This window comes from Colletotrichum truncatum (genome assembly GCF_014235925.2).
Source record: "Colletotrichum truncatum strain CMES1059 chromosome Unknown Contig_0010, whole genome shotgun sequence".
Taxonomy (NCBI): domain Eukaryota; kingdom Fungi; phylum Ascomycota; class Sordariomycetes; order Glomerellales; family Glomerellaceae; genus Colletotrichum; species Colletotrichum truncatum.
In genome coordinates, this window is record NW_027222407.1 from 2,125,825 (window position 1) to 2,139,504 (window position 13,680).

General features: G+C 49.0%; 6 protein-coding genes across 6 annotated transcripts; 3 read left to right on the plus strand and 3 right to left on the minus strand.

The window, feature by feature from the left end:
• Positions 1-36: 36 nt before the first annotated feature.
• Positions 37-1,715, plus strand: CTRU02_214048 (CFEM domain-containing protein; the record flags this gene model as incomplete). The annotated part of the gene is made up of 8 exons (XM_036724601.1): positions 37-126; positions 188-323; positions 379-560; positions 619-655; positions 707-774; positions 844-1,226; positions 1,279-1,346; positions 1,438-1,715. 8 exons carry the CDS (start codon positions 37-39, stop codon positions 1,713-1,715), a joined length of 1,242 nt encoding a protein of 413 aa, XP_036583720.1.
• Positions 1,716-1,839: 124 nt separating this feature from the next.
• CTRU02_214049 (pantothenate transporter) lies at positions 1,840-3,709 on the minus strand (the record flags this gene model as incomplete). The annotated part of the gene is made up of 6 exons (XM_070206171.1): positions 1,840-2,645; positions 2,700-2,767; positions 2,829-2,919; positions 2,972-3,059; positions 3,114-3,234; positions 3,336-3,709. 6 exons carry the CDS (start codon positions 3,707-3,709, stop codon positions 1,840-1,842), a joined length of 1,548 nt encoding a protein of 515 aa, XP_070060203.1.
• A 682-nt stretch (positions 3,710-4,391) lies between these two features.
• Positions 4,392-5,692, plus strand: CTRU02_214050 (flavonol synthase; the record flags this gene model as incomplete). The annotated part of the gene is made up of 4 exons (XM_036724603.1): positions 4,392-4,482; positions 4,541-4,803; positions 4,860-5,260; positions 5,326-5,692. The coding sequence occupies 4 exons, from the start codon at positions 4,392-4,394 to the stop codon at positions 5,690-5,692; spliced, it is 1,122 nt and encodes a 373-aa protein (XP_036583722.1).
• Positions 5,693-5,769: 77 nt separating this feature from the next.
• On the minus strand, positions 5,770-6,889 carry CTRU02_214051 (2OG-Fe(II) oxygenase; the record flags this gene model as incomplete). Its single annotated transcript, XM_036724604.1, has 2 exons — positions 5,770-6,462; positions 6,518-6,889. 2 exons carry the CDS (start codon positions 6,887-6,889, stop codon positions 5,770-5,772), a joined length of 1,065 nt encoding a protein of 354 aa, XP_036583723.1.
• Positions 6,890-7,808: 919 nt separating this feature from the next.
• Positions 7,809-10,203, minus strand: CTRU02_214052 (m6 family metalloprotease domain-containing protein; the record flags this gene model as incomplete). The annotated part of the gene is made up of 2 exons (XM_036724605.1): positions 7,809-9,951; positions 10,010-10,203. The coding sequence occupies 2 exons, from the start codon at positions 10,201-10,203 to the stop codon at positions 7,809-7,811; spliced, it is 2,337 nt and encodes a 778-aa protein (XP_036583724.1).
• A 625-nt stretch (positions 10,204-10,828) lies between these two features.
• Positions 10,829-13,615, plus strand: CTRU02_214053 (C6 zinc finger domain containing protein; the record flags this gene model as incomplete). The annotated part of the gene is made up of 6 exons (XM_036724606.1): positions 10,829-10,996; positions 11,211-11,671; positions 11,807-12,128; positions 12,189-12,511; positions 12,606-12,941; positions 13,003-13,615. The coding sequence occupies 6 exons, from the start codon at positions 10,829-10,831 to the stop codon at positions 13,613-13,615; spliced, it is 2,223 nt and encodes a 740-aa protein (XP_036583725.1).
• Between the last annotated feature and the right edge of the window lie 65 nt (positions 13,616-13,680).

Consider the following 13,680-nt stretch of genomic DNA (forward strand, 5'->3'; position numbering starts at 1 on the left):
CTCAGGAATGAATGACCGTTCGACCCGGGAACAATCATGAGGATATCTCACCTCGTCGTGGGCTTGGTCGCCGGCGCGAGGATAGTGGCCGCGAATAACTCTACCGTTGCCTATCCGTCATGTGCAGTAAGTTTTCACAAGTTTGGCAAAACTTCTTACCCAACTAATCTAACTCTGTGCCCAACAGGTTCAATGCGTTCTTGAAGCCCTCCCGAAATCATCCTGTCCTGGTCTGGACCAGGCATGCCTGTGCAATGACACCGAGTTCACAAAACACTTGGCGCCATGCCTGAAGGACAGTTGTTCAACCGCAGAACGAATTAGTAAGAATTTACACTTGATCGAAAAATTTCTACCAAAATACTGACGTTTTCAAAGATATGGCCAAGTCATCGGCCGGCGCCTGTGGAGTAAAAGTCTCTGATGATCGAGCCTTGCCTCGATTTCTCACTGGCATACTGTTCATTCTCCCAACTGCATTCATCGGCATCAGGATAGCCAATAAGATCATGAATCCGTCAATTTGGGGCGCGGATGATATTACTGCGGTCCTAGGCTACGTGAGTTTGTCATTACTACTCTGTTTCTAAACTTCTTTTTGCTAACGAAAGTATTCAGATCTGCACTCTGCCTTTAGTACCTATTATCTACAGATGTGTGTTGTCTGAAACTCACAGAAAAGTTAAAATGCGCTAACACTCCGAAGCATTGGACATTGGGTTAGGAGATGCAGTATGGAACGTTGAGCCAAGCGCAGTAACCGAGTTTTTCAAAGTAAGTCTCAGACTGCAAACTCCATTTCAGTTCCAATCGAACCTATTGCTTATATTCTCAACTTATTAGATGCTTTTCGCCTCGCAGGTTCTGTATTTAACTGGACTCATGGTTATCAAAGCATCGATTCTGTTCTTCTTCCTCCGAATATTCCCGGCGCCCGGGGTCCGAAAGATACTCTGGGCTACTCAGGCCGTCAACTTTGTTGTCGGTCTTGTTTATGTCTCTCTTACCTTTGCGCAGTGCCGGCCACTCTCAATGTACTGGACAGGTTGGGACAAGGACCACTCTCAAGTGTGTTTCGACTTCAACAAATTGATTCTTACACACGCTTCAATCAACATCGCCATGGACGTTTGGATGCTCATCCTACCTTTGACGCAGCTCTACAAGCTCAACTTGGTCCTGCGTAAGAAGGTTGGAGTAATGCTTATGTTCAGTGTTGGACTATTGTAAGTGCTCAAGATGCTTACACTCCATTCGATCGTAGCTCACATGTACCAGTCTTGCCGCTGTTAGTGCCATTCGCATTCATACAATGGTTCGTTTCATGAAGGCGAGCAACGTAACTTGTAAGTTATACCATCATCGATCATTGCCTTTCTTGTAGGCGTGGGCCCTCCGTTGTCTATGTGTCACTCGTTAACTCAAGTCCCTATTCAGCTGAAGCACTCTGGGTTTACGTTTGGACTTTCACGGAACTTTGCGTTGGTGTGTTTGTCGCTTGCTTGCCGAGTGCGGGCCACCTCTGGAGAACGCTGTTTGTCAAGCCAGAGACTACCACCTTCCACGAATCAAAGTCTCGACGACAGTCTTCTTATGCTTCGGAAGCAGCATTGTTTCCTTCAAATAAGCAGGGAGACAATTCTGTAGGCTCGGTCAAGGAGGTGTCAGTACGTGGAGTTCCTCAGACCCCTCCGTCGCCTCATTCAATGGTTTAATATCAGTTATTGGGATATTCAAACATCCGGGCGTAATCGAGTTTTAATGTCTAATAATATTATGATGACTTTACATTCAATGTCCAAAGTGAAATTGGCTATTTTTTGTTGCTCATGATGGTTTCTAGGCACTCTCGTCATCACTCTGCTTCTTTCTCCGGTCCCGATCCACTACATCATCCAACACGGCCAAGCCCTCCCTCTCGGCACGAACTCTTGCCCTCTTCAATCGACGAGTATCAGACTCTGTCTGCCTTGTAACCCACCATGTGATGCACGTAATAATAGCGCAACATCCAACCAGAGCCATGGCTGACGCGAAACTCGTCTGGTATCGCGGCGCATACTTGGATCTGAAAATCTGAGGGCCAATAGCACCTCCAATCTGGCCGTAACTGTTGACAAATCCAATGCTAAATGCTGAACCAGTGGCCCGTGATGTTGTCTGTACACGCCAGGGCCACATTAATGGGAAGAAGGCAGCTGTAAATGCATTGCCAATCAAAGTTGCAGTGTATACGGCTCCATTGGAGGGATACGCAACCAGAACGCCATAGCAGGCGAGAATCACAGCAAAAACACCGAGGGGATAGAGTGGTCGAGGTATTAGACCCTTGTCTGCAAAGAATCCAGTCACTCCAATGACGAAGATGGCTAGGAGAGAGATTGGGAGATTCAGTAACTGGGCTCTGGCGATTGTGGTGAAACCCAGGTTGGCAATGACTGTTGGTTGGTAGAAGCGAACACCAGAAGTACCAACAGTGAAGGTAGCCCAAATGAGAGTAAAGAGCCAGAGACGGCGGTCTTTGAGGGAGTCGACAATCTCGCTCCACTTGAAATTCATCTCTTCGGCTCGGGGAGCGTTTGGTGGAAGGCGTGCTTGAATGAATGCCTTTTCCTTGTCTGACAACCACTTTGCGGTAGGAGGAACTAAAGTATGTGAGCAGAGGGTCTTTCAAATCAGATATCTTTGGAAATACGTACAATCAGGAAGAAAAAAGTAAACAATAGTGCCAAGCACAATTGTGATAAGACCCTCAACCAAGAACAGCCTATAAATGATGGTCAGTCGTCGTTGGATAAGTCGAATCATTATGAATGTTGACATACCATTGCCATCCTGAAAGTCCTCTTGATCCCGAGACCGTGTCGAATGCAAATGCAAGGATACCACTAAAAACTCCGGACAAGTTGCCGAGGATGTCTTCTAGTTGATCAGTGATTGACATATGCGAAATATGGAAATGGCTACTAACAGAAATACAGTAGACGAATCGACATTTCGTCCGGCCTGTACCAATACGTCATCTGCAGGATAACGCCCGGAAAAAAACCCGCTTCGAACTAGCAGTTTGTCAGTACATCTAGTAGAATACTGCTTCGTACGGTGTTACCAACCGCTCCAAGGAGGAAACGGGTAGCATAAATGCCGCCCTTGTTGGAAACTGGCACATGGCAAAGCAGTGCAATACCCCACGAGATCATGATTCTTGACTGCCAGGCACTCGGTCTGAACCGCTTCAACAGTAAGTTGGAAGGCGCCTCAAGCACGATGTATGGAACCTTCACAAGTTGGCAAGTCAGTAACAGGATTACAATTTCAAACGCGTCGGACCTTACATAGTATAAAACATTGAGCAATTGTACTCATCCGAACTCATGTCCAACTGAGTCATAATGTTTCTAGAAGTTCCTTTATTCATGATTCTCGCATTTGAGATGTTGTCGGCGTCAATATTCTTGATCAAGAACATTATAGAGCAAAGTGTCATGATCCGAATATCAACTCGTCTCATTAAACTCTTTTCCTCTTCGGCCGTGAGAAGTGAGCGAGCTCGCATACGTTCTGCATCGAAACCGGACACGTCTCCAGCAGCAATTCCTTCGTCTACTTGCTCGCCGCGGCGAGCAAAGGTCAATCCACTCACTTTGCTGGGTTCGCCGTGGTCGGGCAACGACTGCGTGGGCGACGTGATGTCCTTTGAGTCAGCCATGTTGACGCAGTTGTCAAAGTAGTTTTTACGCAATGTCTCGAATGATGGTGAAGAACGGAGGTAGTCCGGCACAAGTGTGCATCTCCCGCGTGCTTTTGATGTAGGGCAACCATTTCGCCTCTCAAAGCAAGCCAAGCATCACATCTGGTCCAGGGTAAGGAGAAACAACGGAAACAGGCCGAGCAAGAATACAACTACCGATCATGTCATTAGGTGGTGGAATCACGATTGGGATATGTGCAAGAAGCTCTATTGCCATTGGTAGAGGATGTGGGTTGAAGGTTGCACTCCATGCGGATCTTTATGTGCAGACAACAACTCCGGGTGCTCATCGACATTTTCACGTTTATCAATCCTTCCGTGGGGGCCGTTTCGAGCCTCTTAGTGGTATAAATTAGCATTGCTTCATAGAAATGTGATAAAAGTACCGAGCGGGCGACATCCGACGATACCCTGGCATTCGCAATCAAACCCCGCGATGACGAGATGCGATTGCGGTACCCCATGTCCGCCGTTCCGTAAAGAGGGCCGACCCCGGCGATGCGGCGTTCATTCAAGGTTAAATAGTTAAGATATCAGCAACAAAAATGTGGGGTTATGAAAGAGTAATTGTAGCGAATCACATAAACTCAATTGTACCATATTTGATTTGTATCTAGGTGGACAATTGATGTAGTTCATCATGGCGGCAGCAGTTCAGCCAGCACAAACCAACGGCAACAGCCAGTTTCCTCTTCCCGCATACCAGCAGGTCCCCGAGACCAAGCATGAGCGTGAGTCTGAATGTGACGAGCAGATGATAGAATGTATAGCTCATGCGAAATGTCATAGTTGAATGGGCGGACCTGGTTACGCTTGACCTTTCTAAATTCGACCAACCCGGCGGCAAGGAGGCTCTATCCAAGCAACTTTTCGATGCGATTCAAAACATCGGGTTTTTCTACATAGTTAACTTCGGTCTTAGTCAAGAAGAAGTTGATCGACAGTTTGCCATTGGAAAAGCCGTCTTTGAGTTGCCAACAGACGAGAAGCTTAAGTATCGAGCGGACCTTGAGAATGGAGGATACAACGGCTACAAGCCTCTGGGACTCAGGGTATGTTTGAAGTGTGCTCCCGAATATGTGCTAAAGCCAACTCACAATGTATTTAGGAGGTTCGTCCCGGGGTCTTTGACAACACGGAAATTTTCAACATCCCCAAGTTCATCCCGGCGTTCGAGCGTCCGCAACCCAGTGTGATAAACGAGAACAAGGCAGAAATAAAGCACTTCGCTCGCCACATCCATAACGACATTGTTCAAAAACTTCTCGTCCTCTTTGCCATTATATTGGAGCTCCCTGAGGACTACTTTGCGGCTCGCCACCGTTACGACGAGGCTTTATCAGACTGCCACCTCCGATACATGAAGTACCATGCTCGAGATGACGAGACGAACACCAAACTCGATAATGTCTGGGTCAAGGGGCATACCGACTTTGGAAGTTTGACCTTGCTCTTTCGTCAGCCTGTAGCTGCATTGCAGGTTAGGAGTAATGACGGCAGTTGGAAGTGGTAAGTTCGCAACCTCCCCCTAATATGCATTTGCGTAGAAGCGTCTGACTCCAGTCCTCATCAAGGGTCAAGCCGTACGATGGCAGCATCACAGTCAATGTAGCCGACGCGCTCGAGTTTCTCAGTAATGGCTTCCTTAAGAGCAGCATTCATCGCGTGGTCGTACCGCCGCCAGACCAAGCTGGTATTGACCGCTTAGGGGTCTTATACTTTGTGCGCCCTGAAGATAGCCTCGAGCTGAGACCAGTCAAGAGCAAGGTTTTGGAGAGGCTAGGATACGACACGAACGTCAACTCGGAACTAGCAGGGATCACGGCGGGAGAATGGGTCAAGGCCAGGGTAAGAGCAGGCGTAAATCGGACCAAGGAGGCGAGGAGCGAGATTTCAGAACAGGAAATTGTCAACGGCGTAAAGGCCAAGTATTATGACTAGTACTGGGGTACCTTGTACGATGAACACCAAACATACGACGAGGCGCTTTCATATTTAAGCACTTGGGTTCCCATACTTTATTGATCATCTGTGACGTACGCATCAAAGACATCTGCGTAGAACTTTTTACCGACATCGCGATGACTCCGAATTTTCGTCTTTAACTGGCTTTCTCCCCAAGTATCATACTCGCCTTTCAAAAATGCGGAATCAATCTCCTTACCTTCGGTCGATTCCAAAGCCAAACCCCTAATCTCTGGCTTCTCAAAATGCTCCCTTAAAGTTCCCAATGCCTCTTCTTTTGTTAGGTCTCTTCGAACGCCTTGGAAGAATGGCACGCTAAATCGTTCAAGCGATCCCGACAGCACGCGATGAGTAGTGGCCTTGCACACACCATTCGTGACAACCTCGAATGCTTGACCAATGTTAACGACAAATGAACCCGGCAGGACAGGAACATCTATCCATTCTCCATTTTTATTGAGCGCCTGGAGACCCTTGATGTGAGGCGGTGAGGCTTGGAGGAGAAACGTCCACCAGCCAGAGGAGTCTTTGTGAGGTCCAACGCCCTGACTTCCCACTTCGCTTTCAGGAAGAGCTGGATAGTGGACAAGCTTGAGTCGATGTTGATCGGATAAGAAGGGTAAAAACGTTTCCGAGGGCAACGAAAGAGCTTTTGCGACAAGACGAAGGAAACGTTCGCCCAGAAGAGTCAGCTCAGAAATGTAAGATTCAATGACCGGACGCAAATCTGGATACGCAGATGGCCACTTTCAACCTCGAGTTAATCCCAAATTTATACGATCGAAACGACAATGTTCTCACCTGATTTGGCCCCCTCAACCGCTCTCTCAACGGTAAGCCCTCTTTCCAACCATCGTCAAGCTCTGTCGCGAACTCGACCTGCTCTCTTCGATCACTCTTCCCCGCAGTAGTCTCCGAGCCATCCCCGCTGTAACCCAGAAAATGCGGGGAGTTCTTCAGCGCAATCTCATTCTTCGCGTCCACCGGTAACGCAAACAGCGTTGGCAACGCCTCTACGACGTCTGAGATGGTCTTCTCGGGAACACCGTGATTGATCAAGTACAGAAATCCGACGTTGGTTAGAGCGTGTCGGAGCTCTCCGAGTAGAGCCGGCTCCGTGGCGGGGTCAGAGGCACGGGAGAGGTCTATGCGGGGGATTTGTGCTGGAGACATATTGGCTCCTGAAATGTTTATTAAACCAGAAATTAAATAGAGAAAATAACTAGAAATGAATCTAAGAGGCCCAAAAATTCTGTTCGATAACCTTACATCCAATGTTCGCAGAAGACTTGGGGTACTTTGCTGCCGGTGCCGGACCGAGCCGGACGGCGATGACGCGACCCTAAATGAGGCGCACGCCATGCGCCAAGTCGAGAGATTCTACAAATCAGCAGTCTGCCGTGTAAATCCCACATGCATAACACATCTGATTCGGATGTCTGATGGTTGCAACTTCAATGGAAATAGCCCGGCTGCATCAAGTTGTGCGGCTTGGAAAAATACCCTACGACGACAGTAAGCCTAGAAGCTTATCTCTACGTCGAAACTGGCTGCTTTAAGAGCAAACAGTTTTATGGACGAGCTATCCCTACCGCAGTAATAGAAGACTTAGTTTGATACTATCGATGTATATGAACAATTTTTAAAACCCACAGCCACTGGATTATGATAGCTATTAGTAGCAAAGTGTAATCCTACCACGCCTTCACATCTAGCCACAAAAAAACAAAAGAATAATTCTCAGACTGAGTTTATATGCTCAGAGGCGGATTCGAACCGCCGTCAACACGGAGCGCTGTGTGAAGAAGACCACAACGTATCATCCTAACCAACTAGACGATCTGAGCGACTTGATCATTCTGATCCATGTCAGTAGCGTCACGAGATGGGTTCATTAACCCTAGCTGGACCCGCAGTGGGACTGCATCAACGAGTCCACACAATGATAAATTAGTAGGTGTATAATCTTCCGACTCGTAAATGTTTGAGAAAGGTTCAAGATTACAAGAGACGATGAAGACATTCTTGATATGTTAGTATTTTTAGGCTGAAAAAAAACTATAAATGATCTTCGTAGTTACGAAGTTAGCTTTTACGATTTCGACACCTTGCACACGGCCGATGCAACAACTGAAGGGTCCGACTCCGAAGTGGCCTTCAGAGTCACCACAGCTGTAGCTGCGGCATCATCACCAGCTCCCACCGACACGCGCGCAGTCTTGGCCTCGCCGAATTTGGCAGTGAGGAGGGCATTCGGAACCTCCACGCGCCAGCCAGCGCCCTCTACCTCAGCACTCAGCCTGTAAACGTCAGAGTCCAGGAACGCGGAGACATCTTCGGGGTGCTGAGCGTCATTCGGGTCGATGGCCACGTAGGAACCGCTGTTCGTAAGCTGGAATGAGCAAGTCACGCCTTTTCCGGTCGGCGTGTTATGCTTTAAGTCCGTCACCAGCCCATCCTCCAGCGAGACGTCGTGGACGTTCAATCCGCCCTCTCCTCCAATGGAACGGACTGCGACCGTGTATGAAAGGGCACCTTCGCTGTCACGATGACGGTCGATTATGTAAAAGTGCAGATCATTGGCCTTATCGATATACTCAAACTCGCTGCCAGAGTTCGTCCCCGCGTGGAAAAGCGCATCGGCCAGTTGGCGGTAGTCGCCTATGGTAATCATTGATACGGTACCATTGGGTCTGTAGAAGTCGACGAGTTCAATGTCTTCTGGGTGAGCGTCAATGACCCATTGGAAGGGTTGACGGTCAACATCCTTTGACTTGCTGAGCAAAACACCCGAGTCGGGGGTAAAAGAGTCGGCACCCATGCGGTCAACCACTTCAATGTCGTAGTTGTTCCAGCCACCGCCGTCGCACAGAGGATCAGTTGTGGCATTGCATGCTGGCGATCGGTCAGCGTCCATGATGATCCGGATTCCCATCAATCCATCGCCAGGGTCAACGGAGCGAGCCGTCAGCTGTGCGACAGCGATTCCAGAAGTCGCCAATGCCTCACGGGACAGCCAGAGAATATCGGATCTCTCAATGAGCCCAAGCTGGAACTTGTCACGTAGGGTGTGCGACGATCCCATGGACGAGCCCTGGAGCGCTGGGATTTGCCATCTGGTGTGTGGTCCCCCAGGGCCATTGAAAGAACCTCTGGACATCATAGACCATATACCGGTGTAAGCTCTCCGCATTGGAGTACCATAAGGGTTATTGTAGTTGTCACCAATATCCAGCAGGTGGCTCAGCTCGTGGGCATAAACAGCCATGCCAGAGCTCTCACCTTGAGTGGAAGAGCCGCCTCCGGCGTTGGGCCACAGTGTAGATGCTGCCGCCCAAGACGACCAGGGAACATAACGGGTGCGTGCCCAGTTCGGCAAGGAAGTGTTGCCAGTCTTTGGTGGGCCGAATTCATCAGGAACATCCTCAGGACCGTTGAACATCATCTCGCCGAATTCTTGCCATGTCGATGACTCGTCCTGGCCAGCAGAGAGAATGAAGACCAGCTCAAATTGCTGTGCAGTTTCGTTGCCGACATCGTTTCTCCAGGCATTAAGTGCATCCGTTCGAATATTAAGATTACATATTTCTCCGACTGGACACGCGCCAGGATTCATGTCGTCAGAGATACCGTAGTGGTATCCATTACCGGGAAGTCGATAAGCACCGAACGCGGTCAAGTCAACTCCAAATCGCCCAACAGAGTCCTCCATCCAGTATTCGTGGAGGGTGTGGCCCTGGTTTAGCTCATTTGGTGTGTTTAGAAGATCGCGATAGAAAGTCGGTACCTTCTCCCGCGGAATGTCGGCAGCAGCGGGTTGCGGGTTGTTAAAAATGGTCGAGTGCGCAGGCTGGCTGATTGTAAAGTTCCTATCAGGATAGTCCACAACTACAAGAGCGATGTTGAAGTTGCGGTTGGAACCCTTGCGAGCGGGGTTCGACCAGTCAGTACCGGGCGGCTTCACCCAGTCGTCCCACGTCATATTGTCGGGATTCACCCAATTCTGAGGGTCAATGGGCTCGAAGGGTGTGTACGGGTTGCACGACACAGCAGCTGCAACATTGACACTAAGAGCGGCAAAGACCGCGGCCACAAAGGCCTGGAGGCCGTTTTGTCCTTTGGCGAGCTTCATATCGCCGACGGTGAAGTGGTAATCGACGTACGACGGATAGGCATACCACCAAATGCTGGCACAGGTCAACAAGAAAAGGAAAAGGACACGAAGGCGGGGGAATCTGAAGATAAGTAAGTCAACATGTCCATAGCCGACATTGGCAAACAAATACTACGGACCTTCTCCCTCTGACCTCATGTTGGTTCGATCCCCGCTCCGGCTTTGGCTCCTTCTCCTTCCATATCCCCTGCTTTTGCTTCACGGCTGCACATTTCGCTTCAATGTGAGGGGAGCAACATTTCGTGCGCCAAGAAACCCATATCTGGTCACCGGCCTTTTGCGATGGCACCTGCTGCTTCAGGAAAGAATCCATGTCCACTTGGACGCGCTGATCATTAAGAACCTGCGTTTTTGCCAAGAACTACCGGATAGCTCGGCTACGATGGCCGACGAAGTGGCGTGTTGGTCCTATCTCATACTGAATCTTGAACTTGTCTACTTATCTCAGAAGGAATTAAGGATATAAGAAAGGAGGTTGTTTGAAAGTAAAAGCGGCAACGACAACAACAGGCAATGACAAGTCAATGTAGGAGCGGAGTAAGGACCAATGATCCAGACGGGGTTAACCTATGTTCGGCTGGTTGCATTGACAAGGATGCATGTCAGACAACTAACGGATGAAACTCGGGCCGATTGACCAATAATCTCTCTCGCGCTCGTCTCGGACTCCTTTCCGGGGAGAAAAGGCCATTCATGGCTCTAATTTCTACACCCTTAACACATAGCCCTAGTTCAGTCGTTTTTCAGGACGCGATTCTATCTGATAACAACCAATGAGAATCTTTCCCAGTGCCAGAAGTTCACCTCTTCATATTCCCAACCACTGCGTCTGTGAATGGCATACTCGACCCGCAACTGTGGCAACTGTGGCGACCTGGACAAGCTCCCCTCGGTAAGGTTTGGTGTATGAAACAACTGTTGGTTGCACATCAAGCCGGATGCCGCCCGAAGAACAACAGTGTTATCGGATCATCAAAGCCGGCCTCCCCAATGAGGGGTCCGCCTCCGATGCTAACACAGCCTCGCCGAATACCGCGCGGGATCGCAAAAGACGGCGGCCATACGTTTCAAAAGCGTGTGATTCCTGCCGGCTAAGGAAGAGTGCTGTAAGTTACTTTCTGTTGTCTCTTCTCCCTAGCGTAGTCAAAATTTTCTGGCAACTCGAAAACGACACGTGGAGAAAATGTACTACCTTCCGCTATAATATGGCCATTCTCAAGTGGGCTTTAGCTTGGCAACACGGCACAACACAGCGGCTTGTTAAGCTTCAGTGTTATCCGCTAATCTTTACAAAAAGTCCCTTCTAATCTCGTCAAATAGTGCGATGGCATTCAGCCTGACTGTTCGACATGCTTGCGTCGGGGCATCAGGTGCAACTACAACCGTGTCTCTCAAGCTATCCTAGATGCTTTACCTTCTGGCAGCAAGATAGTAGAGGAAGCAGCAGCGTCTCGGAACGAAGAAGATCTTGAGCTGCTTAGTCTTTTGAGGGATTCTTCCGACGAACAGGCACTGGAAGCCCTGCGTGGCTTCAAAGAAGGTAAGGAGTCTGGGGAAATCACTTCTTCACTTCGCAGTATGCCAAGTGTTGGACTAGGACTGTCCCAGATTGCTCTGAATAGGGCAATCATACCACCTACTCGGTCTTCTTTGGAGTTCGAGTTGATGGTGCGACATCCCGTTGCGTACCCCGCTTGGGCGCCGGTTGAAGCTTCCAAACTAGACTTGGATTACCTTCTTCTTCCAAGTAAGATTCTTTGGAACAGAACTAACCCTATCGTGTGAGTTTAATATTCCATGCTGCATTAGTGTGTATGCAGTTCTCTTTTCGAGTTCTTGCGTAGATTTTGAGGCTCCATACCTTGAATGGCATGCGTAGTGAAGAAGTTTGGATGTAAGGTGTTAATCTTTCATAGAACCTCGGACCTACCGGGCCTGTCGGCCTCCTACCCATCATCTGAATCCAGCTTAGCAAAGGAAGATTCAACGGGCTACGGCCTTGTAGGCCCTACAAATCCCCCATCGGTTTATGATGAGAGATTACTGGAGCTCGATAATTCCAAGTGGACGAGCTTACCCGTGACTAAGGAGTTTGCTGTCACTGTGTTGTCTCTTTACCTCGAGGCCGATCACCCGATGATGCCTCTTTTTGATATTGATGTGTTCCTTGACGGTCTGTTGGGTAAAAACCCTTTCTGCTCCAGGCTCCTAGTCAACGGCCTTTTCAGCTGGGCATGTGTAAGTTACCTGACCCGGAGACATGCTAACACCGGATAGACATCTCACATTGGAGTTTAGCAGGGATACGCTGCGTTTAAACCAGAGGCGACGATTCTGGGATATGCCTTTTTCGAGGACGCGAAGCGGTTGTGGAGAAAAGAACAAATGACCGGAGCTGACAATATCTGTACATTGGCCGGATTGCAATACGTAGCCATAACAGCCATCTCCCTCGGCGCTGGGGCAGAATATGTAGAATGCCTTGACGAAGTAATCGCGATGGCCAAAAGACTTCACCTTTTTAACGTTGACCCGGTTGAGGTCCCCGCGGTTGACATGCAGGATGAAGTCTCGCAACGAGCCGCAGCGCAGATCGCCTGGGCGCTCTTTAACACACTGACGTAAGTTGTCCCTCAAAGCATTCGAATGGTTTGTTCTAGATCCTATCAAAGGTACTATGCAAATGCTTGCAGTGACTCACATCATGGACGAAAGACTTCTCTCCACGCACATCCATACCCGTTTGATCAAATACCCACCTCGCTTGCCCGTACCAGAAGGAAGGATATTTAGCAAAGGAAACTCCAAACTTTCCAAAAAGGATAAGCGCCGGCAGTATCTCGGGGTTCTCCTCAAAGAAAACAGCAACTTCTATCTTATAGTCCATGATATGATACAGCTCATGTACAGTTCAAATCAAACGCCCTATGCAAAAGCATATACCCTTGTTTTTGCCGACAATACCTACAAGCGGCTCTTGAAATGGGCAGACAGCCTACCTCTCGAACTAGCACAAGGGCGGAAGAGTACACACCACACTGTGTTCATGCAGTAAGTCATCACATAGAGGCCAAATGATGTTAGCAGGGTTCATGACCGACTAATCAAAAAGTATTTGCTATCATCTGGCCATCCTAGACCTGTTCCGCCCACTTATTCGACAACACGACGCGGGTGGGACCCGTATACCCTCCTTCAGCTCAAAGGACGCAAGCCCTGAAGCAGCGTACTCAGCATCCGTCAACCAACTGAAGCGAATCGTGCTCTTCTACCGCCAGACATACCCAGAGTCTTCCTTCTCCTTCTTCTGGCACTCTGCTCTTCTTTACTTGGCCAACGCTATGCTGAGAGAAGCCAGCGGCGTAACGCCGAGCCCGGAGTGGAGGTTTTACTTTCAGCTGTGCATAGCAAGCTACCAAACTCTGTACAGCAGCTATCGTTTGGCAAAGGGTATAACACATAGTCTGTTGTCCATGGCGCTTGAGAGAGGTGCCATAGATCATCAGGAGGCGAATTTGGTCAAGAAGGACTTGGAGGAGAGAGGGCGGCACCACGAAATTTCGGACCGGGTTCCAGAGTCCTACGTGGTGGACTTGGATCTGGCAGTGACAGATCCTTCAGCTGCACAGGCCGAGAGGCTGGTTCAGAAATTCCATGGCCTGTTAATTGATGAAACTGAAGAAGATGATGGAGCTTCTTTAGAGTTTGAACACGAGGAGGAGTAAGGAAACATATGGAGGCGTGTGCGCATCATTGAAGTTTTGGTTTGGCCCGGGAGCATGATAAGCCT